Source organism: Pelophylax lessonae (genome assembly GCF_965119305.1).
Source record: "Pelophylax lessonae genome assembly, chromosome: 12".
In the NCBI taxonomy this organism is placed as follows: domain Eukaryota; kingdom Metazoa; phylum Chordata; class Amphibia; order Anura; family Ranidae; genus Pelophylax; species Pelophylax lessonae.
In genome coordinates this window covers 26086169-26104992 of record NC_138779.1, presented here as the reverse complement: position 1 = coordinate 26104992, position 18824 = coordinate 26086169, and the positions used below count along the sequence as shown (strand labels likewise).

The following is an 18824-nucleotide window of genomic DNA, read 5'->3' as shown; positions in this document are numbered from 1 at the left end:
CCCCAACCCACCCCTGAGCACTGTCCCTTGGCTCCACCCCCCAGTACCGCCCCTCTTACAGAATAGAGCCAAGAATATCATTTTGTGCCACTATGTAATTTATATGGAATTTGCTAGACCCTCCCCCAGCAACAATAGACCCCCCCCCTCCCCAGCAACAATAGAATTCCCCCCCCAAGCAACATCAGAAGACCCCCCCCCCCCCCAGAAACAGATCTCCCTCACAAAAAAATACCACCCCAGAAGCAATAGACTCTTAGCAACAATAGATCCCCCTGCAACAGAGCCTCCCCCCCAGCAGCAACAGGCAACAGATTCTCCCCCCCCCCCCAGCGACAACAGACCCCCCTCCCCCAGCGACAACAGACTCTTCCCCCCCACCCCCAGCGAAAGCAGACTCTCCCCCCCCCCCCCCCCCCCGGCGAGAACAGACTCTCCCGCCCCCCCTAAGCAACAACAGACTCCCCCCACCCCCCAGCAACAGCAGCCTCTCCACCCTCCCAGCAACAACAGACCCCCCCCCCCTCACAACAAAATACCACCCTGGAGGCAATAGGCCCTCAGCAACAACAGATCTCCCAGCAGCCAGCAACAATAGATCCCCCACACAACAGACCTACCCCCCCCCCCCCCCAACGACAGTAGACCCTCAGCAGCAACAACAGACCATCAGCAGCAACCGATATCCCTTGGTAACCCCATAGTGCAATGCCCCCTCCACCCCTCTTGGCTACCCACACTGTGCTGACCCCCTATATGGTTCCCACAATGCACTGCCCCCACCCTTCCCTGGCCGTCTATAGTATAGCCTTGTCACTGCCTGTCAAACAGACTCTGAAAAGTGATCCACTGCAAAGCGCTTTTCTGAGCAGTATCAATAATGACCGCACACATAAATGAGTCCCTGATGTGTAAAATGATTAAGAATTTTCTACTAAAGACCCCTAAAATGTTCTGTGTGCAGCTGCAGGTTTCCCCCTTTCTAATGGCCGGTTGTCAGGGGCAGAGAACAAGCTGCTCATTGTCCTCAGCCTGACAACGTCTGCTAGGTGCTGAGAATTGGCCTGCATGTAGAATAGAGAGAGAGAATGCCATGGCTGGAGCCAGCCGGCTACTTTACAAGACAAAGTAGAATGAATATTAAAAATTCTGGAGCTGGCTGGATGGGTTTATTATGGTACAGAAACAGTGAGTATAAACTGATATTATTGGGGTCACAAAAAGGTAAGGGGAGCATAGACTATTATCGGGGTCACAGAGATGAGGGGAGCATGGACTGATATTATCGGGGTCACAGAGATGAGGGGGGCATAGACTGATATTATCGGGGTCACAGATGAGGGGAGCATAGACTGATATTATCGGGGTCACAGATGAGGGGAGCATAGACTGATATTATCGGGGTCACAGAGATAAGGGGGGCATAGACTGATATTATTGGGGTCACAGAGATGAGGGGGGCATAGACTGATATTATTGGGGTCACAGAGATAAGGGAAGCATGGACTGATATCGGGGTCACAGAGCTAAGGGAAGCATAGACTGATATTATCGGGGTCACAGAGATAAGGGGAGCATAGACTGATATTATCGGGGTCACAGAGACAAGGGAAGCATAGACTGATTTTATCGGGGTCACAGAGCTAAGGGAAGCATAGACTGATCTTATCGGGGTCACAGAGACAAGGAGTATAGACTGATATTTTCGGGGTCACAGAGACAAGGGAAGCATAGACTGATTTTATCAGGGTCACAGAGCTAAGGGAAGCATAGACTGATATTATCGGGGTCACAGAGACAAGGAGTATAGACTGATGTTATCGTGGTCATAGAGATGAGGGGAGCATTGACTGATATTATTGGGGTCACAGAGATAAGAGGAGCATAGACTGATATTATCGGGGGTCACAGAGATAAGGGAAGCATAGACTGATATTATTGGGGTCACAGATATGGGGGAGCATAGACTGATATTATGGGGGGTCACAGATAAGGGGAGCATAGACTGATATTATTGGGGTCACAGATATGGGGGAGCATAGACTGATATTATGGGGGGTCACAGATAAGGGGAGCATAGACTGATATAATCAGGGTCACAGAGATGAGGGGAGCATAGACTGATATTATTGGGGTCACAGAGATGAGGGGGGCATAGACTGATATTATTGGGGTCACAGAGATGAGGGGGGCATAGACTGATATTATTGAGGGTCACAGAGATGAGGGGAGCATAGAATGATATTATTGGGGTCACAGAGATGAGGGGAGCATAGACTGATATTATTGGGGTCACAGAGATGAGGGGGGCATAGACTGATATTATTGGGATCACAGAGATAAGGGAAGCATAGACTGATATTATTGAGGGTCACAGAGATGAGGGGAGCATAGAATGATATTATTGGGGTCACAGAGATGAGGGGAGCATAGACTGATATTATTGGGGGTCACAGAGATGAGGGGGGCATAGACTGATATTATTGGGATCACAGAGATAAGGGAAGCATAGACTGATATTATTGAGGGTCACAGAGATGAGGGGAGCATAGAATGATATTATTGGGGTCACAGAGATGAGGGGAGCATAGACTGATATTATTGGGGGTCACAGAGATGAGGGGAGCATAGACTGATATCGGGGTCACAGAGATGAGGGGAGCATAGAATATTGGGGTCACAGAGATGAGGGGGGCATAGACTGATATTATTGGGGTCACAGAGATGAGGGGGGCATAGACTGATATTATTGGGGTCACAGAGATGAGGGGAGCATAGACTGATATCGGGGTCACAGAGATAAGGGGAGCACAGACTAATATTATAAGGGGAGCATAGACTGATATTATGGGGGGGTCACAGAGATGAGGGAAACGCAGACTGATATTATCTGGGTCACAGAGATAAAGGGACAAAGAATTATATATTATTGGGGTCATAGAGACACAGGGAACATAGACTGATATTATCGGGGTCACGGAGATAAGGGAAGCATAGACTATTATCGGGGTCACAGAGATGAGGGAAGCATAGACTGATATTATCGGGGTCACAGAGATGAGGGGAGCATAGACTGATATTATCGGGGTCACAGAGATGAGGGGAGCATAGACTAATATCAGGGTCACAGAGATATGGAAAGCATAGACTGATATTATCGGGGTCACAGATGAGGGGAGCATAGACTGATATTATTGGGGTCACAGATATAAGTGGAGCATAGACTGATATTATCGGGGTCACAGAGATGAGGGGAGCATAGACTAATATCAGGGTCACAGAGATATGGAAAGCATAGACTGATATTATCGGGGTCACAGATGAGGGGAGCATAGACTGATATTATTGGGGTCACAGATATAAGTGGAGCATAGACTGATATTATCAGGGGTCACAGAGATGAGGGGGGCATAGACTGATATAATTCAGGGTCACAGAGATAAGGGGAGCATAGACTGATATTATTGGGGTAACAGAGATGAGGGGGGCATAGACTGATATTATTGGGGTCACAGAGATGAGGGGGGCATAGACTGATATTATTGGGGTCACAGAGATGAGGGGGCCATAGACTGATATTATTGGGGTCACAGAGATGAGGGGGGCATAGACTGATATTATCAGGGGGTCACAGAGATGAGGGGAGCATAGACTGATATTATCAGGGGGTCACAGAGATGAGGGGAGCATAGACTGATATTATCGGGGTCACAGAGATGAGGGGAGCATAGAATGATATTATCGGGGTAACAGAGATGAGGGGAGCAGAGAATATTATTGGGGTCACAGAGATGAGGGGAGCATAGACTGATATTATCGGGGTAACGGAGATGAGGGGAGCATAGAATATTATCGGGGTAACAGAGATGAGGGGAGCATAGAATATTATCGGGGTCACAGAGATGAGGGGAGCATAGACTGATATTATTGGGGTCACAGAGATGAGGGGAGCATAGAATATTATCGGGGTAACAGAGATGAGGGGAGCATAGAATATTATCGGGGTAACAGAGATGAGGGGAGCATAGAATGATATTATCGGGGTCACAGAGATGAGGGGAGCATAGACTGATATTATTGGGGTCACAGAGATGAGGGGAGCATAGAATGATATTATCGGGGTCACAGAGATGAGGGGGGCATAGACTGACATTATCGGGGTAACAGAGATGAGGGGAGCATAGAATGATATTATGGGGGGTCACAGAGATGAGGGGAGCATAGACTGAGGATATCCGGTTCTATTGATGGAAATGCATAAGCTGTGTGTTTGCCATTGCTGTCCCTCAGTGGCCCTTGGGGCTCAGATTTAACCCGGGCCGGTTGTATTGTGACAGCCGTCGGCTGCAGCTGTCAGATTACCCAAATAGTACCGGCATTTGATTCGATGCAGCCGCTGTTAAGCCAACAATTTTCCGCCGGGCTGTCGGGCAGTGGGGGGCCAATAGGGCCACCCGCTAAGCAAAATTCAGCAGGAATTGACCAAAATTCAAAGCGGCATGTACAGTATGGACAGATTAATAAGGCTTTGCTGTGCTATGCACTGATTTTATCTGGAGGTCTCTTCCCATCATACCCTGTATAGTTTTATAGGCCCCTCTCACATGGGCATTGTCAGTCTGCAACACCAGGTGGTGTGGGCACAACTTTAACCTGCCACAGCCACCTGTCAGCCCCATACACATTTCTAAGGCCGCTAAGCTGGGTTTCACAGGGCAGCAAAAAAAAAAAAAAAAAAAAAACCCTGTTGCTGTACCCATAGAGGTGACTAGGGATTAAATATTGTGGTAAAGAGGCATGGAAGGCCTCATACCTCCTCCAGGTCACCTGCTAACCATCAGTCGTCTGCTGCTGACAGTCCAATCCACCGGAAGTTGAAAATCAGCAGCTAGGCCCATGTGAAAGAGGCCGTACAGTCTCATTGGATCCCAAACCCTTCTCTATAGAAGCCGTAGTTTCCATACATTGCACTGATGATGGCAAAAAGCCTGAAACAGCTGTATGTAGTGTGGAATAAATAGTTCCAGGGCTTTTTTTTTCAGCGAGAACTGTCCCCGCACCTCGAGCACTGACTGTATCTAATGACAAGAAGTGCTGGTGCATGCTGAAGGGTCTATTCATGCTGGTTGTGGGAGGATCTACTGTTACTGGGGGGATCTATTGCTTCTGGTGGTTTTTTTTTTTTTTTTGTTTTGTTTTTTGCAGAGGGTCAATTGTTAATGGGAGAGACCTATTGTTGAGGAAGGGGTCTATTGTTGCTGGCTACCTGGAGTTCTATTGTAGCTGGGTGGTGTGATTGTTGCTGGGGGGTGTCCTATTTTTGCTAGGGGGGTCTATTGTTGCTGGGGTTGATCTGTTGTAGCAAGGGGAGGCTATTGTTGCTGGGAGGGAGCTTTTTTTGCTTGGGGGGTCTATTGTTGCTGGGGTTGATCTGTTGTAGGAAGGGGAGGCTATTGTTGCTGAGGGGGGTATATTGTTGCTGGGAAGGAACTTTTTTTTGCTTGGGGGGGGGGGGGGTCCATTGTTACTGGGGTTGATCTTTTGTAGCAAGGGGAGGCTATTGTTGCTGGGAGGGATCTATTTATGCTAGGGGGGGGGGGGCTATTGTTGCTGGGGTTGATCTATTGTAGCAAGGGGAGGCTATTGTTGCTGAGGGGAGTCTATTGTTACTGATGTTGATCTATTGTAGCAAGGGGAGGCTATTGTTGCTGAGGGGGGGTCTATGGGTCTATGGTTACTGGGGTTGATCTGTTGTAGCAGGGGGAGGCTATTGTTGCTGAGGGGGGGTCTATGGTTACTGGGGTTGATCTGTTGTAGCAGGGGGAGGCTATTGTTGCTGGGAAGGAACTTTTTTTTGCTGAGGGGGGTCTATTGTTGCTGGGAGGGATCTATTTTTGCTAGGGGGGGTCTATTGTTGCTAGGGTTGATCTATTGTAGCAAGGGGAGGCTATTGTTGCTGGGAGGGATCTATTTTTGCTAGGGGGGGGGCTATTGTTGCTGGGGTTGATCTATTGTAGCAAGGGGAGGCTATTGTTGCTGAGGGGGGTCTATTGTTACTGATGTTGATCTATTGTAGCAAGGGGAGGCTATTGTTGCTGAGGGGGGTCTATGGCTACTGGGGTTGATCTGTTGTAGCAGGGGGAGGCTATTGTTGCTGGGAAGGAACTTTTTTTTGATGAGGGGGGTCTATTGTTGCTGGGAGGGATCTATTTTTGCTAGGGGGGTCTATTGTTGCTAGGGTTGATCTGTTGTAGCAAGGGGAGGTTATTGTTGCTGAGGGGGGTATATTATTGCAGGGAGGGAGCTATTTTTGCTGAGGGGGGTCTATTGTTGCTGCTGAGGGTCTATTTTACTGCCTTTTGTTTGCAAATTTCATACAAACTGCCTAGCTCCGAAAAGTTATATTTGGTTCTGTATTCTAAAAAAGGAGCGGTACTGGGAGGTAGGTAGGGGGTGGAATCGAGGGACAGTGCTTGGAGGTGTGTAGGGGGGGGGGGACCAGGGGTGGCTTGAAAGTGTTCCCTGTATACGGACAGCATTGCAAGGTGTGCAGGGATGGGAATAGCCTCCTGCCGCTCTGCAGTACAATAATTCATCCAATAAATTGCTCAGGCCAGCTGAATTGTCTGGCAGACTGCCCTACTGTAAATAGATTGTACATAGAGGAGCCAACAACAAGGTTGTGTAATAGGGGGAGCGCAATGTAGAGTAGCTAAATGCTGCCATCTAGTGGCAAACTGTGGTTATAACTGCTCATTTCATCGGTGGTTCCGCTAAAGTATACAGCTGATCTCTAGGGAAACTGCTAAATGCAATGATGAAATGCATATATGTGAGCGGTTTTACATGCCAAAGGATTTGTATTTTTATTCCTCCAGTCCTTAGATTAACACAGCTCTGCCACAGCATGACCCTGATGAGCAAAAAAAGAATTCAGGTTGGTCGGACATCCAGTAAAATCCTGTTTATTTCAGCAAGTCCATAAAAACATGTCCAAAAACAGAAATCGAGGGGAACAGAAACACCAGCTAACGCGTTTCACGCTTCCTCTTCGCTTAGTCATAGCTCACTCACTCTCATAGCTCACATGAGCTATGACGAAGCGCCAAAGAAGCGTGAAACGCGTTAGCTGGTGATGCTGTTCCCCTCTATTTGTGTTTTTTGCAATTATGTTATGGACTTAATGAAATAAAGGAGGTTTTACTGGAAGTGCGGCCAACCAGAATTTTTTTTTTTTTTTGCACATTGGAACCTGCAATGGACGGGGCCAGCACCTGGTCTGTGTGTTAGTGCAGTGGTCCTCAACTCCGGTCCTCGGGGCACACTAACAGGCCAGATTTTAAGTATTACCTTGGGGAGATGCAGGCTAGAATAATGCAATCACTGAGCAGCAAATGAGATCACCTGTGATGTAATTTAGTTATCTTGCAAACCTGGCCTGTTAGTGGGCCCGAGGACTGTAGTTAAGGACCACTGTGTTAGTAGAGGGGGAGATGGGAGGCTGACCTAGAGCGGTGTTCACACACATCACAGCACAACCCTGTTTGGCAGGAGAGGAGGCCTAGCTTTTCTCTGGTGCATTGCAGTTTCACTTACAGGTATACAGCCCTTCTCCACCCTGTGACTGGACAGTGCAAGGAGAATCAGCGGATGGATGAGCTCATCCTTTTTTTTTTCTCTGATCTCTCCTGCTATCAGCATTCTACTTGCACTGCAGGCTGCAGCACAAATGAGTGATGACTTGTGCTGATTCTCCCTCCCCTTATCTGAGCTCTGCTGTACAGGGACTGCAGGAGGCCAATACCAAGTCAAAATCTGGTATTCATGCTGCTTGCATTTTAAAAATACATTTATAGATGTATTCAAGATTACTGAGCTGCATTCATTTGTATCTTTTATATCTGCCCGGAGTTCAGCTTTAATAACAATCATTTGCAGGTTCCCAAACTTTCTATACTTTCATTTCATCCAAATGTGTTTGTAAAATGGTGTAATTCCCCCCTATAAATCACAATGCAGTCAATAAGTCACATCCAAGTCCTACCTATCTGAAGTTGTGCAACTTTGGAGTTGTACCAATGTGAATGCAGCCCTATTGTAAGTATTGATCGACCGATCTCGTTTTTTTACCGCTGATACCGATACTGATATTTTGGTCATCGTATATCGGTATCGGCCGATATTGGCCAATATTTTCGGACATTCAATTTTTTTTTTTTTGTCTACAGGTACTGTGGTGGAGGGATCTGGGGGTCTAAAAGACCCCAAACTCCTCCTCTGCACAAAAGTTTGGCTGTTTTGAATGCCGTACGTTTTTTTAAATTCGGCGGCGCCGCCAGTACCCGGAAGCGATGTCATGTCATGACATCACTTCCGGGTACTTGGCGGCGCCGAATTCAAAGAAATGGAGTCCCGGTGTTCCGTGAGAATTACCTACCCCGTGAGAAATGCCTACCCTCGTCACTTCCTGTCAGTAACAGCTGAGCAGCGCAGCAGTGCGCATGCTCACAGCCCCGGATACCTAATGGAACAGCAGAGGAGCTGACTAGTGCGCATGCTGTGAGGGTATGAAATGATCACGGCAGTGTGTGTAACGCGGCGGTTACATTAAAACAGCTGTGCTGCAACATGAGTCATCTCCGCTCCTGTCCCTGTCACTTCCCTCATCTTGGCTAGTAAATATAAAAGCGGCTCTCGGCTCCATCATTTATCTTTTCATACACCCACCACCGCTTTTATATTTACTTGCCCAGATCAGGGAAGTGACAGGGACCGGAGCGGAGATGACTCATATTTCAGCCGAGCTGTTTTAATGTAACCGCTCGCGTTACACACACTGCCGTGACACTGCCGTGCACCGGGAAGTGACGAGGGTAGGCATTTCTCACGGGTAGGTTTTTTTCACGGAACACCGGTCAGACTGCGTCGGTGCAGATGGAGACCTGGTCAGGCGGCGACGGTGAAGGTAGGATGCCTGGGTCTCCCGGTGGGACAGGAGACCCGGGCGAACCACGGAAGGCGGCGGGAGGGGGGGGGGGGAAACGTCCCTTTTCGCTCCTTGGAATGACAGCCGAGCGGCTTCTCAGCCGCATCGGTTGTCATTACAAGACAGCCGACCGTTGGCTATGGACGCCGGTACCGCGGTGATGTCTCTAGCTGCAGGCATCACCCCGGTACAAGCACTTTCCTTAAATATTGGTAACCTCAGGGACCGATTCCAATATATCGGGGAAAGTGCATATCGGCCCTCGATATATCGGTGTTGCTGATAATCAGTCAATCCCTAATAGTTACCCCCATAAATCACAATGCAGTCAATAAGTCACATCCAAGTCCTACCTATCTAAAGTTGCATCAAAGTTGTACTCTGAAGTTGTGTAACTTTGGAGTTGTACCAATGTGAATGCAGCCCTATTTTTTTTTTTAAAGTACAAAGGTAAAATAGTGGATGCTAAATAGAGCACAGTCTATAATAAATCAGAATAATAAATCTTCTCTTCTCTCTCTTCCCAGCGTTTGTGACAAATACAATGATGAATCCAATCTGGATGGTGAAAACTCGAATGCAGCTTGAGAGAAGGTGAGATTAGATCTCCTTTATATGGTCATCTTATAGCGGTCACCTGCTGCAGAAATCAACCTCCTAAATCGTTCCCGCTGTTCCTATTCCATGGCTTCCAACTGTCCCGGATTTTAAGGGACTGTGCCTGATTTAGAACTAAGTCCCTCTTTCCTCCTCATTGGTTCCGTAATTTTGGTCTGATCCATATGTTTGTATATAAAATGCACTTTTTAGCTATTAAAAAGTTTCCCAATGCTAAACCTTTCCATACAATTTCTAAATTGCTGCATTTCAAAAGCCAATATAAAGGAATAGTAGTGGTAAAAAAAGCACTTGTGGCTATAGGGGTTGCAGGGGTTGCCATTGCAACTGGGCCCCATGCTCTAGGAGGCCTGTGCGGCTCCCCTGTACACCTGCATAGGAGGGGCGGCGGAGGCAGCATGTAGAGAAATCACTGTCCTCCTTTTTCCTCCTGTAGCATATATAAATGTTAAGAACTTTTTTGAATTATACTAATTTCCTTTGCACTAGCACTTTTTTTGAAATGTAGTTTAATGGTAGATTTATTAGATATATTGATCCCTATTTATTTAGCATTGCAAGCGCTGTGGCATGCTAATTCTATTTTATGTTTCAGTTTAAGGCGGTGTCATGATCACTGCCCCAGGTTTCCTTTTTTCAGGGTGGCTCCTTTTCTCTTGCAGCATTCTATGGAGCCACCCTTGTGAGCAGCGATTTTAGAGTGTTGTCTCCCTATATTGTGTACATAAATAGAAACACACAGCCCTATAGCCTAGGATTGCTTGTCCCTCCTCCTCCACCTTCCTCCTAAGCTAACAGACGACTCCAGACTGTTTACTGGTAACTCTTGTAAAGAAAGGAAGTTTGGGAAAGCTGCACTGAGAGAACTAAAGTTCCAGTGATGGCAAACCTTGGCACTCCAGATGTTTTGGAACTACATTTCCCATGATGCTTATGTACTCTGCAGTGTAGTTGAGCATCATGGGAAATGTACTTCCAAAACATCTGGGGTGCCAAGGTTCGCCATCACTGGCCTAAACACTAAAGGTTTAATACAATACAATATTCATATGTCCCATTTTGTGTTATTAGGGTGAGAGGGTCCAAGCAGATGAACGCCCTGCAGTGTGCCCGCTATGTGTATCAGATGGAAGGGATGAGAGGATTTTACAGGGGCCTTACAGCCTCCTATGCTGGGATCTCAGAGACCATGATCTGCTTTGTAATATATGAAGGCCTTAAGAAGCACCTGGAGGAAAACCACCTAACCACGAGCAACGGCAAAGCCGGAGAGAAAACCTCCTCCAACTTCTTAGGATTAATGTTTGCTGCAGCTTTTTCCAAAGGATGCGCCTCCTGCATCGCCTATCCACACGGTGAGTCTCCGGGGGGGTCACACCATGCTAGAATACCTGGAAAAACACTGCCGCTGCCTGGGAAATCATTAACTGCATTTGTTGCCGGGTCTAGGAGGCAATGAGGGGTAAACCTATCTCTTTACACATGAGAAGATGTTAAAGGGAAACAAGAGAGAGAGAGAGAGCGAGAACGAGCGAGCTGTAGAGAGAGAGAGCTATAGAGAGAGAGAGAGAGTGAGCTATATAGAGAGAGTGAGCTATAGCGAGCGAGCTATAGAGAGAGCGAGCTATAGAGAGAGAGGGAGAGCGCGAGCTGTGGAGAGAGAGGGAGAGCGTGAGCTGTAGAGAGAGAGAGGGAGAGCGTGAGCTGTAGAGAGAGAGAGGGAGAGCGCGAGCTGTAGAGAGAGAGAGGGAGAGCGCGAGCGGTAGAGGGAGAGCGCGAGCTGTAGAGAGAGAGAGGGAGAGCGCGAGCGGTAGAGGGAGAGCGCGAGCTGTAGAGAGAGAGAGGGAGAGCGCGAGCGGTAGAGGGAGAGCGCGAGCGGTAGAGGGAGAGCGCGAGCGGTAGAGGGAGAGCGCGAGCGGTAGAGGGAGAGCGCGAGCGGTAGAGGGAGAGCGCGAGCGGTAGAGGAAGAGCGCGAGCGGTAGAGGAAGAGCGCGAGCGGTAGAGGGAGAGCGCGAGCGGTAGAGAGAGAGGGAGCTATAGAGAGAGAGAGAGAGAGAGAGAGCAAGCTATAGCGAGCTGTAGAGAGAGGGAGGGAGCGCGAGCTGTAGAGAGAGGGAGGGAGCGCGAGCTGTAGAGAGAGAGGGAGCGCGAGCTGTAGAGAGAGAGAGAGAGCAAGCTATAGCGAGCTGTAGAGAGAGGGAGGGAGCGCGAGCTGTAGAGAGTGAGAGAGAGAGCTGGAGAGAGCTATAGAGTGCTTTTCACAGATGAGAGCAGGTTCGCCCTGAGCACATGTGACAGACATGAAAGGGTCTGGAGAAGCTATAGAGAACATTATGCTGCCTATAACATCGTTCAGCATGACTGGTTTGGTGGTGGGTCAGTGATGGTCTGGGGAGACAAATCCATAGAGGGACGCACAGACCTCTACAGGCTGCAGGGATCCTCAAACTACGGCCCTCCAGCTGTTGCAGAACTACATGTCCCATGAGGCATTGTAAAACTCAGACATTTACAGACATGACTAGGCATGATGGGAATTGTAGTTCCTGAACAACTGGAGGGCCATAGTTTGAAGACCCCTGGGCTAGACAATGGCACCCTGACTGCCATTAGAAATTAGGATGAAATCCTTGGACCCATTGTCAGACCCTACGCTGGTGCAGTGGGTCCTGGGTTCCTCCTGGTGCACGACAATGCCCGGCTTCATGTGGTGAGAGTATGCAGCCAGTTCCTGGAGAATGAAGGAATTGATACCATTGAATGGCCTCCACCCTCACCTGATCTAAATCCAATAGAACATCTGTGGGATATTAGGTTTCGGTCCATCCGACAATGCCAGGTTGCACCTCAGTCTGTTTGGGAGCTCAGGGATGGCCTGGTCCAGATCTGGGAGGAAATACCCCAGGACACCATCCGTCATCTCATTAGGAGCATGCCCTGATGTTGTCAGGCATGCATACAAGCACATGGGGGCCATACAAACTGCTGAGGACTGTTTTGAGTTGCTGCAATGAAATTTCAGCAAAATGTATTAGCCTGCTGCGTCATTTTTTCACTTTGATTTTCGGGTGTCTTTAAATTCAGCCCTCTGTAGTTTGATACACGCACATGAACTTTAATGAGATCCCAGTCTTAGCCCATAGGGTTTAATATTGAGTTGGCCCACCCTTTGCAGCTATAACAGCTTCAACTCTTCTGGGAAGGCTGTCCACAAGGTTTAGGAGTGTGTCTATGGGAGTGTTTGACTATTCTTCTAGAAGGGCATTTGTGAGGTCAGGCACTGATGTTGGAGAAAAGTCCTGGCTCACAGTCTCCCCTCTAATTCATCCCAAAGGTGTTCTATTGGGTTGAGGTCAGGACTCTGTGCAGGCCATTCAAGTTCCCTCACCCCAAACTTACTCATCCATGTCTTTTATGGACCTAAAAAAACTAACCCATAAAGTCAGCCCAATTTTGTTGAATATTGTGAAAGATGATGTCATGCCGAGTAGATACCTAGCATGTCACGCTTTAAAATTGCACGCACTCGTGGAATGGTGACAAACTAAGGTACTTTAAAGATCTCCATAGGCGATCCTTTAAAACATTTTACAGTTAGCAGTTTAGAGTTACAGAGGAAGTTCAGGACTAGAATTGTTGCTCTCTCTCTAACAATCACGGTGATACCTCACATGTGTGGTTTGACACTGTGTACATTTGCGGCTGCGACTTACGTATGCGTTTTCTTTGGCATGTGGGGACAGGGGAGCTTTAAAAGAAATTAAATTGTATTTATTTTTATTTTTTTTACGCTGTTCCTTGAAAAAAAATAAAATAAAATTTCTGATCACTTTTATTGCTGTCGCAGCTAATGTAAACTTCCCATGTGACAGTAATAGGCAGTGACAGGTACTCTTTATAGAGGGATCGGGGGTCTAAAGCTCCACTGCACTTCAAAGTATTCAAATGCCAAAATCTTTGTTTTTGAATACTTTTGTATTTTTTCAAATCGGCCCCCGGGTTACTACATCAGAGACCCAATCCAAGCTGGCGGATGTGCTGGCTGGTCGCTCGAGTCTCCCAGTAGGACGGGAGACCCGGGCGGAGGGGTCGGGAGGGGAGGGAAATGGCCTCGCATGAAAGCCAACCGCTGGCTCTAGAAGAAAAAAAAACAGTACCGGGGTGAGTTCTCTGGCTGCAGGCCTCACCCCCCCCCCCCCCCCCCCCCCTACAATCACTTCCTTCCTTGTCCCAGCACTGAAGAGTAACCCAGCAGGCTCAGAGCTGTCACTCAAGTGACACTCTAAATCAGGGTGTCAAACTCAAACTTAATTGGGGGTCACATCAGCATTATGGTTACCCTCAAAGGGCCAATTGTATCTGTAAGATTAGATGTTCAGGGCACCTAATCCCCCCCCCCCTCCAAACATCCAATCTCAAGAGCCCCCCCGCCATCAGAAGTCAAGAGTCCCCCCCCACCCTTCCTTACACTGCAGTGCACTCCCCTTCCCTTGTGCTGCTGGAGGTGGAGCTGGGAAGGAAGTGCAGGGTCTGGAGGAGTCGGATGAATGCTTAGACCAGGGGAGGCAGAAAAGAGGTGGTGCTGTGGCTGCACAGAGGCACAGGATCTGCAGGAGAAGTTCTGTCGTCCTCTCTGCTGCCAACTGCTGAGACTGAGGGATGGGGCAAAGACAAACCTCTCCACAGCTGCAGAGAAAATTGCAGGATCTGTAGGAGGGGGTCTGTCGTCCTCTCTACTGCTGGCTGCCTGAGACAAAGTGGGGGCACTTCTCCGGACCGCCCACTGTGTGTGTGTGTGTGTGTGTGTGTGTGTGTGTGTGTGTGTGTGTGTGTGTGTGTGTGTATGTATATATATATATATATATATATATATATATATATATATATATATATATATTGTGAGGGATTAGCTCGGTGGCGGGTGTGGATGACCCCTTGGGGGGTGCGTTTTCCCAGAGAGGTAGCCGACAAGTGCTTGCAAACAAACAGTGTGGTTTATTAAATGGTGTTTTCTTCACCAGGCTGTATGCAGCAAAACATCCAAAATAAAATAAAACAGAAAATAAATCCTTGCCTCTGTGGGCGGCTACCTTCTCACAACTGGAACCTGCCTAAGTGTCTGTCTCCAACCTACCGTCGGGCAGACTTCCTTGTCCTACAGCGGACACTCAATAGTCCTTTTATAATAGCTTCGCAGGGCAACACAGTCCTTTATTTCTTTCACATCAACAGTTCGTCTTCTCACCTTTGAGACGTATTCACCCTTGGTTACCGTCCCGGGCACACATCACTCCGGGGGGTCTTCTCCCAGGCCCACACATCCTGTCGGGAGGCACACGCTGACTGTCCTCCTGCTCCCAGCCCACATGGCTTCAGGATGCAGCTTCTGGAGGCAGCAAACAATAGGAATTTCTCTGAACAAATTATAGAGCCTTAACTCCCTCATTCTGAACAGGTGAAGGCCTTTCAACTTCCTGCTGGCTAGCTCTGTAGCCAACACCCTAAATTAATTAATGGACTTTCTAAATCAGGTAGAAATGTATCTCCTTCCTGTGACTACATTCCCAGATTTAGCTGACTTCCTGTTACAATATATATATATATATATATATATATATATATATATATATATATATATATATATATATATATATATATATATATATATATATATAATATGTGTGTGTGTGTGTGTATGTATGTATGTATGTATGTGTATATACACACACGTCATTACTTTGACATTAAATACCGGTAACCCCAGTATTTTTATGAACCGGGGGTGATCCAGTGTCCGATTAAAAGTGATCCCAGCGGCGGATTCGCCATGGGATCACAACACTTTAAGTTGGTAAATAAAGGGAAAAAAAAATAAGCAAACCTATAGATAAAAGTGATAAGTTTGTGCAATATCTGACCCCCTGTCCTTCTTACAGAGGTGATCCGCACCAGACTTCGGGAAGAAGGCAGCAAGTACAACACCTTCTGCCAGACGGCGCGTTTGGTGGCACGGGAAGAAGGCTACGCAGCTTTTTACAGAGGACTTTTAGCTCAGCTTTTCCGGCAAATCCCCAACACTGCCATCGTCCTTTCTACGTATGAACTCCTAGTCTATGTGATGCGTGACAAACCCAAGTAAGCGGGCGAGCCGCCCTCCTGGACATTCGCACTGCGCACTGACCAAACACAGACTGGCGTACTGTAATGGCTGCCTGCCTGGTCGCTCCCCTTACTCGAAGGAGATCACATTTTTGGACTGTTTTTCCCATTCTGGAAGGTTTTAGTTATCGTTAACGTTAGTAAATAATTTGTATATTTTGTTATTTTAAAAAGAGAAAGTTGCAGAGTCGTGGATCCCACTGATGCTGCTAGGTAACGAAATCCCACTATTTAATTTCCCCGGCCCTGGCCGGCATTGTATTTTTCACGAGTTGCATCTAATTTATATCTATAAAAGAACAGAGTGAAGACCTCTTTTATGAGTCGTGTTGTTCTGATGTCTGTACTGTATATGATGGTGTTGTAGTATAACATTTTTCCACTAGGTGGCGCATGCGCACATAAGACACCTTTGCTTCACCATAGGATCATTTTTCCATACATTGATAAAGTATCTGATCAATGCAATGTGAGTGTCTTATTCAAATACCTAAGGAGTGTTTCCCTGTCTGCGGTACTGGAGAACATTGAGTTACAAGAGAAAAAAAGGAAGCGTTACCCATAGATGATCAGATTTCAGCTTCGATGTTGGATTAAAGGTTGACTCCACCTTTTGCACCATGTTATACCTTTTTATTTAGGGGTGTAAAAACCTATGCAAAAATAAAAAATTATAAATGCAATTTTTTTTCCTGCAAATATATATGCATTTATTTATACTTGGCTTTAAAGTGCAAGTCCAGGCAAAAGCGAACTAGCGCTAAGCCTGCTCTCTGCCACAATCTTAACCTAATCTATCTAACCCTATAAAGCAAATATCGCTGTACTTGCCTATTCTGCACCTGATCCGGTCCGGTCTCCAGCGGCGGAAGCTTTGTGCAGGAGAGGACTGACAACGGCTGGGAAGTGACGTCATCCATAGAGCTACTATGGGGTTTCCGTTGTCAGCTGCCTTTCCTGCACCAGCCTCCATGCTGAAGCCGCAGCTGACAGCTAATGCTGGGCCTGGATCAGATTGGCTGCGAAATAGGTAGGTGAAAGGTAATACCCCTTGGTAGGTACACTTCTGCTGGCCAGCATCCCTGTAACCTGTAAAGCATGGGTGTCCAACCTTTTGGCTTCTCTGGGCCACATTGAGTGTAGAGACATTTTCTCGCCGCATATAAAATATATACTATAGTTATCATATATAAGTAATAAAACGCTGCTGCGCCCTTCCCGAGCTGCCCCTCCCCCAGCACTAATTTAACACAACTAGTGGATGATCTCCTCCAAGGCAGCCTCTCCCTAGTTAGTTTTGAAGCCGCCGTGGCCGTGCCCCCGACTCGACTTCCTTCCCAGCAAAAAAAAAAAAAATTGTCAGGAGGCAGTGGGCCGCATTGCGTGCGGTTCTGGGCCGCATGCGGCCCCCGGGCCGCAGGTTGGACATGCCTGCTGTAAAGGATTTACAAGCACTTGGAAATAAGACATCAAGACAGGTATTCGACTGGATTCAGGTTAGGACAGCTTATATACAGTTCATAAAGGGGATGTGACATTATTTTCCCAGGCCAAATAAAAATATACATATAATATTAAGGCACAATGGACATAACCTATACCAGGGGCCCTCAAACTACGGCCCTCCAGCTGTTGCGGAACTACATATCCCATGAGGCATTGCAAAACTCTGACATTCACAGCCATGACTAGGCATGATGGGAATTGTAGTTCCTGAACAACTGGAGGGCCATAGTTTGAAGACCCCTGACCTATACATAATAGGAAACAGATGTGTATATATAACAGGAAAGCAAATGCAGGAAAGAAACTTCTCAGAATAGCAAAAGACTGGGCGACCAATAAATATTCTCACAACTCAATGGGAGGAAATTTACATCCTGAACAGCAAAAATATCTAAGTTACAAACAGAGAGATTTTTGGTCAAATTAAAAAGTTAAAGCATAACTCCAATCATTCAATGAAGCATGACTATAGAACATTTAAATAAAACCTAATTCCAACAATCCCTCCCATTTGTCACATAAGTGACAACTATAAATCTTGTCTCCAATATGCATCATCTTGTGTTGCCTTCCTATAAATGCATTGGCTTATCTTTACAAGCAAATATATAAAGCGAAGAAGCAATAAACACATTAAAATTAACATTCTAGCTGGTCTAAACCATGATAGTACAGAGTCAAAAAAATCTCCAAAACTTCCCAATCCCTTAAAAGGATTCCACCCATCATTAACAATTTTCCTGGCTTCTGCCTGAAGTCCTGCTACCTCCTTTTATTATTATTTGATAATAATAAGGCACTTCCATGCTTTTATTATGAATCCATGTACAACACTCATAATTTTCTGTTACTTCACAGAGACCAGTAAGTGCAGCTCCCATACATTCAATTGCCAGCTCATGTAACATTACCTGTTTCCGTAAGGCCCTTTGTTTCTGATTAAGTAGGGCAATGTCAACTGACGTTTTATTTAGTACCTCATCCATTATAACTGTGTGCTCCCCTGAACCCCCCACTGTGCTGCCTCCCCTCTCCTGCCGACTGCTGCATGGGATGTGTCACAATAGAGAACCAGGAAGGGGTCGGTAAATATGTAATTTACCAGCTCCTCCCTTTTCTGAATGGACAGAGTCATAGCCAGTGACATTGTAAAAAAAAAAAAATAAAATAAAATGTTAAAATAATACAATTAAAATACCAAAAAATAAAAACTACTGACACCAGTGGGTGAACTTCCAGGATCACAAAGGTCACACTTGCGACCGGGCCCTGGCATTCCACCACCGTGGGGAGGACCCAAGATGTCAGGAAGGGGGCTGCTGCGGGACCATAATAAAGGGCCCCAGGTTCAGTGGGAAGAGCCCCAGGCTTGAAGGGAAGGGCCCCGGCCAGGGGTCCGGGGGGGGCCCTTCATGGTTTCTTGCACCGGGGCCCTGACGGTTCTAGTTAGGACTCTGATAAAGAGTTCTCTCCTATTTACATGTTTTACCTCCCTGGCGGTATTCCCGAGTGTGGTTCGGGGTTCATATACAGTGCCAAAAGTGGTAACCCCAAG

The 18824-nt window shown here is 47.0% G+C and overlaps 1 protein-coding gene across 1 annotated transcript in view; it reads left to right on the top strand.

Annotated features, from left to right (window-relative positions):
• Window positions 1-15816, top strand: part of SLC25A33 (solute carrier family 25 member 33) — a 70020-nt gene extending 54204 nt beyond the window's left edge. The window contains exons 5-7 of the mRNA XM_082274103.1: window positions 9514-9580; window positions 10676-10959; window positions 15541-15816. Coding sequence (XP_082130229.1) covers window positions 9514-9580; window positions 10676-10959; window positions 15541-15743 — 554 coding nt within the window. The 3' untranslated portion in view covers window positions 15744-15816. The remainder of the gene's footprint in view (window positions 1-9513; window positions 9581-10675; window positions 10960-15540) is intronic.
• The last annotated feature ends 3008 nt before the right edge of the window (window positions 15817-18824 follow it).